The 7,674-nt window shown below is 44.1% G+C and overlaps 1 protein-coding gene across 1 annotated transcript in view; it reads right to left on the bottom strand.

Annotated features, from left to right (window-relative positions):
* Window positions 1–1,462: 1,462 nt before the first annotated feature.
* The window catches only part of arhgap19 (Rho GTPase activating protein 19), a 14,139-nt gene continuing 7,927 nt past the window's right edge, over window positions 1,463–7,674 (bottom strand). Inside the window, exons 2-12 of the mRNA XM_019862689.1 lie at window positions 7,086–7,348; window positions 6,849–6,929; window positions 5,957–6,166; window positions 5,581–5,807; window positions 5,089–5,175; window positions 4,842–4,907; window positions 3,994–4,206; window positions 3,715–3,810; window positions 3,253–3,339; window positions 3,009–3,110; window positions 1,463–2,927 (exon numbers count right to left, since the gene is read on the bottom strand). Coding sequence (XP_019718248.1) covers window positions 2,871–2,927; window positions 3,009–3,110; window positions 3,253–3,339; window positions 3,715–3,810; window positions 3,994–4,206; window positions 4,842–4,907; window positions 5,089–5,175; window positions 5,581–5,807; window positions 5,957–6,166; window positions 6,849–6,929; window positions 7,086–7,348 — 1,489 coding nt within the window. The 3' untranslated portion in view covers window positions 1,463–2,870. The remainder of the gene's footprint in view (window positions 2,928–3,008; window positions 3,111–3,252; window positions 3,340–3,714; window positions 3,811–3,993; window positions 4,207–4,841; window positions 4,908–5,088; window positions 5,176–5,580; window positions 5,808–5,956; window positions 6,167–6,848; window positions 6,930–7,085; window positions 7,349–7,674) is intronic.

Genomic DNA, 7,674 nt, shown 5'->3' with positions numbered 1-7,674 from the left:
GGAGAGTTTGGGTGGGGGCTTAACTTGGGCTATCCAGATTTCTGATTGGGCGATAGTACCCCCAAGCTTCAGTGAAGTGCCATCCTTGAATCTAACTAAAGGAGGCTAAACTAACTGTCTGTTACACCTTTACTGCACGGAAGTTTCCCTTTCGAAACGGTCGTCTAGGCTAAACTAGCTGGCGGTCATTCCTTCCTGACTCCTTCAGCAACAACAGTTCACAAAGGCTAAGCTAGTGAGCAATCACCTGTGCTTTCTCGTCTATTTTGGCCCACAAGTATTTTAAGACAATTTGAATTTTTTTATATAATCTATACATGAAACATGAAGCGTCTTCTCCAAATAATGACACCATTTATGATCATTCGCGAAGTCATCGCCAGGGCGAGGGTAGACTTGGCGGAAACATGTCGCCTTCTGGCGGACAACAACGAGCATTGCAGCAGCGCTTGACAAAGGGATATGCTGATTGGATGCCGATGAGTTGTGACAAAATAAAGAAAACAAGCGTTTGTATGAAAAGTTTTAATTCATATGTGGACGATGGCAAGTGAATGTTATTTTGCTCTGAAGCTAGACAACAGACCCCCCCCCCCAAATAATAATAATAATCAAGCATTCGACATCACATATGCCTAAACGGTCCTTTCTCTCGTCAGGTGCACTGTCGTACACAGCGTAGACATTTCACATTTACAAAATTACACAATAACAAGACCTCAACGCTAAAAAAAAACATTCACAAGTAAATATTAAGTCTATGAATAATTACACAATAACAAGACCTCAACGCTAAAAAAAACATTCACAAGTAAATATTAAGTTTACGAATTTCGCTGAATTAGCTATTTGTGAAAAGGAAGGTCATTTACACGTTCCACACGCACACATTAGCACAACCTGCATACACCTTTCCTCAACCCACAAGCTGTTTGAAAATCGATGCCCGACGAGCACACACCTTGTCCTCACTAGTCGAACAAGAACAATTAGCGCAGCTTTGCATCACTATTAATGTCATGATTGTATTCGTGTGTAGTAGTTGGTTTACTTGTGCTCTAAATTGTCTGTGTACTAGTACATTCTTTGTTCTTACTAATAGATGATGCTGTGCAATAGTAGAATGATTAGTAGACAATAGTAAACCACTAAATTATACCAGTAATGATACAACTCGTCCAGTTTTGCCTCATTAGTGACTCGTGCGCTCTCGTCATTCTAATAGTATGGAGCAATGTGAGAGTAGTGGAAAGCAGTGGTGAAAGGAAAAAAATAACACAACTGAGTCGTTCAACAAGTGCTCAGAAGTGCCAGAGTAGTATAAAGCATAGCAAATTGGAAACTACATTACAAGTAACATGGCCGTTCTATTAGAGTGCCAAAGTCATTCCACTAGTGGGACGAATTGTCTTCTTTGTGAAGACAAAGAGTGTACTCGAAAATGGACAATTCAGAGCACTAGTAGGATACTGAATAAACATGTCGACACCTTTCCATAAACCCAATATGCCTGCCGCTGACATCATTCCACCCCTTTGGGGGTCAGGAAGTGCAAAGCACACTGGGAAGTTTCCCCAAAGCCGTCCGATCACAGGCCCACACTTTGACAGACAGCACCATGTGACTAATGCCTTCCTGCCTGAACAACATCCCACCCTCTTCCATTTTACATCTTTAAAAAAAAAAGTCCACCTCTTTGATAACTCTAACATCACTTCCTTCATTTAGCTAACCAAATGAGGAGAAACACACAACAAAAAGTGTAACAGAATAGTAATTCTAAATGTAAACAGTACACATACATCACTTCCATCGTCCTCGTAAACTGGGTTAAAGTGGACTTACAGTAGCTGCCTATCATAAACAGGAAAATGTAAGCAAGGTTGACATGGATGCAGTGTGTCAGTCATACACTGGCCACATCCCAAATACTGAATATTAAATGTGATATTGATTAGAAGTGATCATTACCAGTCAAGTCTCCCAGTCAGTCTGTCAAGGCTATCTTAGCTAGCAGTCACCGCTGCATGTATGTTTGTGGCCATTTAGCAGCAGGATCTTCCACGAATTGTATGCTGACTATCAGTCATTGATCAATACTACAGTCTATGAAGGCTAAGCAAGATAGCGGTCATCAATTTCCATTTGGTAGTGGTCATTAATAAGCAGTACGGTCCATGAAAGCTAAGCTCGATGGCGTATAAACAGTACAGTTTAGGAATGCTACGCTAGCTAGCCGGTCATCACTTGTTGTACAGAGGTGGTCATTTGTAAACAACAGAACAGTCGATGAAGGCTGTGCTATCCAGTGATAATCGCGTCCTGTTTGATTGATTATAAAACTATCCATCTTACAAATGCGAAGACAGCTAGTGGTTCTTACTTCAAGGTACAGAAGTGGTTGCTTGTAATTGGTAGTTTAAATAGGCTATGCTAGCTGGCGGTCAGCTCTTCCTGTAGAGTAGTGGTGGCCTATAACCGGCACAGTCGGCAAAGGATAAGCTACTTGTCAGTCATATTTTCCTGTGCGGTTGTAGTTGTTCATTCAAAGAACAGTTTTGTGTGTGCTATGCTAAATAGCAATCTTCCTTTGTTGAATGATAGTTGTCATTCGTCTAGGCTACGCTAGCTAATAACCATAGACACCTGTTAAGCGGCGGCAGTTCATAAAACATTACAGCTTATGAATGCTTCCTGTACGGTAATGGCGGTTCATAAAGAGTACAATCTCAAATGCTATGCTAGCTAGTAGTCCTCCCTTCTTGGATAGAATCGATTGATTTTGAATGGTTCCGCTTACAAATGCTACGATAACTCCATCAGCGTGAAGACGTCTCCTCGAAGACCAGGACGTGGTGGCGGCTTGTCATCTAGAGCGAAATCTCCTGAGACGGAGAGAACAATCTGGCCACGGACGAAGGCGTGTCCTGATAAAAAATGGACACATTAGGCTGAAGGTCGCAAGTGTGTCATGTGTGTGCGTATTTTTGCTCTTGTGCATGGACTACCTTGGACACTTTTGCAGCTTTGTCCCTACTAAAGTCAAAGTCGGGATTTTTCAACACCAACCCCGCCCCGCAGTGTCTGCCACCGTTCAGTGGAGTTTTCACCTACACACACGCACACACGCCGGCTTCTGAACATTGCCTGTCTTCAAAAGCCTAATCAGTTTTGGAACATGATTTCATGATTGTGTACATGCTACATGCGTGATGCCGATGTTTTGCTGAATACGCTCTATGAGTGTCTCACCTGCTGCAGAATGGCATTCTCTTTGCCGCATTTGTGAGATACCCTGGCGACTGTGTCCGGCGTCAGCTGACCGGCACGAGCTTTACGCTGGGATTAGAAAGAAAAGAGTCATGTGGAAACACCACAATAAAATACTGTATTTGGGAAAATAATGTCCCCGATGAAAACACTGAGTGACAAAATGGGAACAAAAAGAGAACAAAAACATGCAAAACAAAATGACAAAAAAAAAAAAAAGGTTCCTGCTGGAATTTTTTTTTTTTTAACATTGCTCAGTGTCATACAAGTGTGAATACTAATTGACAAAAGAGTCTCTTGGACTCTATAGAGTCCAGTCTACTTTTCAGTGTAAACAGTTTCAGAATTTATTATCAAACATGCAAAATGCATGAAGAAGCCAATCTCAGAATTCACTTCACAATGTCTTTAAAAAAAAAAAGAAAACATCAAAGACTGAGTTACCTTGATGAGTCCTCCAAAGGAACGCGACCGCAGGCGCTTTTTGCTGGGATCATTGTGCGGACTCGTGGCTGAGGCCGCAGCTGTTTGTTTGACCATCTGCACATCAAGTAATTACAGTAATTAATCCATTTAAATGTATTCTTTTTTTTTAATTTAAAAAAACCTTGATACATCTACAATATACCCCCCCCCCAAAAAAAAAGTTTTTTCTTTTAATCACAAATTGGTAAATTTGCGGGTGCCACTGTATTGGTAATAAGAATAGCTTAGGGAGCCAACCTGTCGGACCAGCTTCTTCTTCTTAGCCGAGTCGGGCATGTTATGGTGCACGTGCCTGAAGAGGTCCTGAAGAGCCTCTTCCGTGTACTGCTGAGCGGGTGATGGGCACTGATCTGGAGCAGACCCAAACGCAACCGGGGCCGCCCGCCGCTTCAGGGGAGAAGCCACTTGCCGGCGGGGCGAGCCGTTCAGTGACAACAGGTCCAGGTCGTCCTGAAGGAGACATACATTAGCAGCCGAAAACATTCTCTCTGTCTCTCTTTTTTAATTTTATTTTTTTTAGATACGTCAGATAAAAATGACAGCTGTGGGACAAAGAGCCATGTTGTGAGTATATGACCAAAGGGTTTGCTATTGCCTAAACACGTGACTGACGTCTTTAGGCAATGACGTGAGTGTGTAAGTTAAGTAACACAAACGACTTTGTATTCATAATAATAATAATAATAATAACAATATTATTATCATCATCAACATCATTAGAATGGCAAAGTAAGCAACCCTGGCTGTTAGTAGCTATATGATGTCAGGAGTTCATTTAAAATAAATTAATAAATACAATTTCCCTTTGACTGCTCCCTCGCAGGACATAAGTTGAAGGACCAACAACAAAACAGGCCAAATATCCAAGGAAAAAAAAAATACAAGTGATTTAAACCCTACAGTAACAAACATACCGCCACAGGATGGCGCCGAATTACACGTTTACCGGTTTTGTCCGGGGCAGACAAAACGGCAACAAAACGCTGCCTGGTGTGAACGGACATGGCTTATAAATGCGAATTGATGGGGAGGAGGGTTTTCATAAACAATATTCATCAATGCAAATAGGTCAAGCTTTGACTGACCTTGCTGCGCAAGGTGGCGGTCTTCATGAAGTGTGTCCGGGCATGTTCCCTCAGGTACACTGGCGCCTGACACACAAACAAACGAACGCCTCACAAGTCAATGGGTGCGAAAGTCAGCAAAATCAGACAAAAATCGCCAACTTTGGTCCAAAGCTTTTTATTTATTTATTACATCAACGGGCTGGACACAGCATGGAGCCCGTGCGTTTCTTGGGGTTTGTTTTATGTGTGTTTGTGTGTCAGTCACCTTGAAGAGTTTTTGTGAGTGTCTGATGAGGAAGGCCATGCTGTTGTTGAGTGTCTTCAGGTGGTCTTTCAGGTCGTTGGCTGTCATCTGCGGCAGGAAACACAAATAGACACTTTAAATAACAGCCCCCCCCCCCCACAAAAAACAAAGTTATTTAAAATTGCGAACCGGAAAAAAATTAAATTAAAATTAAGACAGACTCGGGCTCTGCCACCCCCCACCCCAAAAAAAGCACTCAAATATTAAACATTTGGTGCAGAAGTATAGAGAGTCACTAATATATTAACAGCCAATATACTAACAATCACGTTACCTGTCGGTTGAGAAGAAGTGAGAAAGCGCAACATTCATGAGCAACCAACAGTAACGCCGAGTGACTTCACAACAAGCAGAGCAAGGCAAAATGTTTTGCATTTCGATTGGCGCGGCCCGCCAACAAAGTAGCATTTCTCGAAACGCCGCCTTCTCGATCGGTTGAATGCGCCGTCTTACGTGGCGCGGCCAGAGCACATGCGGAGCGAACATGAGCGCCAGGTTGAAGGCGGACATCTTGTTGGCGTCCTGCCGTTTTGCGGTGTGGTAGAGGAGGTCCAACAGCAGCTTGAGCAGCGAGCGGTTGGCGGGGGGCAGCAGGAGGAGGAGGAGCTGGAGGGCCTCCGTCTGACGCTCCTTATTGGGCGCCGACGTCTTGTTGCCATGCTCATCCAGCAACGTCATGTCTGGAAAGACAAAGGACATCGGGTCTGCGTTGGGAATCTCACAAACCTTTCAGACGTACGAACGCTTGCGTCTTCGCTGTATTCGTAATACTGGCGCAACTCCGGATTTGGAGTGTGCCCTAAGTGTCAAAGTCGTGTCCGAGTCCTACCGGCGATCCGGAGGTGGACGTGGAAGTGTCTGTGCGTGAGCAGGGGTTCAGGCAACTCCCCCAGGAAGGTCTTGAGCAGCGTGGCGGCGTCGTTGGGATGGAAGCCTGCGGACTGCAAGTCGACGTCGGCGCCGCTGGTCAGGAGCTCCTTCAGGGCCTGCTGCCGCACGCTGTTGCCGGGAATCCGGAACAGACCCTCCACGTGCAGATCTGGTCCCGGAGAGAGCAGGGGAAAACTCAGACTTGCACCGAGAGGAACGAAAGGCGACGAGTTAAATGGGACCGGTTGTGAGCAATACTCAGTAGAGTGGAACGTTATGAAGAAATGGTGGGGATAAAGTACGATGAAAAATAACACAGTCCTAGAATAACATGAAACAGAGCGGAAGAATCTGAAAACAAATAGTTGAAATAGGATCTCGTCTCTATTGTATTCAGAAAAAAAAAACAAATGTGATCTGGAATAACAGTTAGTAGAGAGGAACCTTGACAATAATTATCACTTTAAATGACCTCAGTCATATTTTCACCTTCTTATATGAATACGTTTTTTTGCCGTAAACATCTCATTGGGATCCAGGCCACCCCTGCTAAAATCGGCTGCATCATTAGTTGAACACATGATTCAAACGGAAAAGATGCCATGAGCATCAAGTTTACTGAAGGAAAACAGCAAATGACAGCTCCTGCCACCTACTGAGTGGATTTGCAATTACACATTATTTAAGTTGTAAAATTATACGTTGTTTTTTCTTTTTTGGTTGTTTTTTTGTTTTTTTTGAAAGGACTGCATTACGTAGAATGAAGTAGCAGTAGATTTAACACTAGGCAAAAAATAATAATAATATTAATGGAGAATAAAGAGACCACCAGAATAAAACAGTGAACTTACTTTTACTGAGGAATTCAATGAGCCGGTATATGTGAGCCACAGCGCTCTCTGACAGCACAGCCCCAAACATGGCGCCTTTATCTGAGAAAACAACAACAACAGTCACTCAAAACACTCTGTCCTAGATCCTACAGTACTCTCCTCTCGACCAGTGTGGGTGTTCCCAACGTTACATTTCATCAATTGGTTAATAAGCAACAACAAGTAACCAAAACACTTGGTTGGCCACAAACCAACCTTTGCGTTTGAGGAAGTTGAACGAGCGGAAGAATCCGGGGGTCTTGGGGCCCTCCTCGCCGAGGAGCTGGGAGAACTCGGCGCCGGGAAGGTCGATCAGGCGAGTGATGTTGCTCAACACAAGTTCCAGGAAGACGTCGGCGTTCTCGTGCCGTAGCTTCTCCACAAAAAAGTCCGGGTTGAAGATGACGGGCAGGCGGGTGGCGGCGGCTTGGGAGCCTCTCGGCGGTGACCCATCCTCATGGACCACCATGTTGGAGTGCCTGGACATCACACACAGATTTGTTTAGTCTTTACATTTACAAAGTGTTTTTATATTTTATATAAAGCATCTTAGTGGTGTTCTTTAAAAAACAGGCACAGGGCTTTTTTTTTTCCCCAGAAGAAATATAATTGTGGCTTTGGCCATCCATGATGTCATTGTCTGCTGGTCAGGCAGCATCTTGGCCCAGGACAGAAAGAGACTGGAGTGACTGGTCAGGCGGGCCAGTTCTGTCCTGGGCTCCTCCCTGGACACTCTGGAGGAGGTGGGCAACAGGAGGATGCTAGCTAAGCTAAAAGCTATGATGGCCAGTACCTCCCACCCCCT

Source organism: Hippocampus comes, unplaced genomic scaffold (genome assembly GCF_001891065.2).
Source record: "Hippocampus comes isolate QL1 unplaced genomic scaffold, H_comes_QL1_v1.1 scaffold7, whole genome shotgun sequence".
Taxonomy (NCBI): Eukaryota; Metazoa; Chordata; class Actinopteri; order Syngnathiformes; family Syngnathidae; genus Hippocampus; species Hippocampus comes.
The sequence above is the reverse complement of the archived record's forward strand: the minus strand, read 5'-3'. Positions and strand labels throughout refer to the sequence as shown.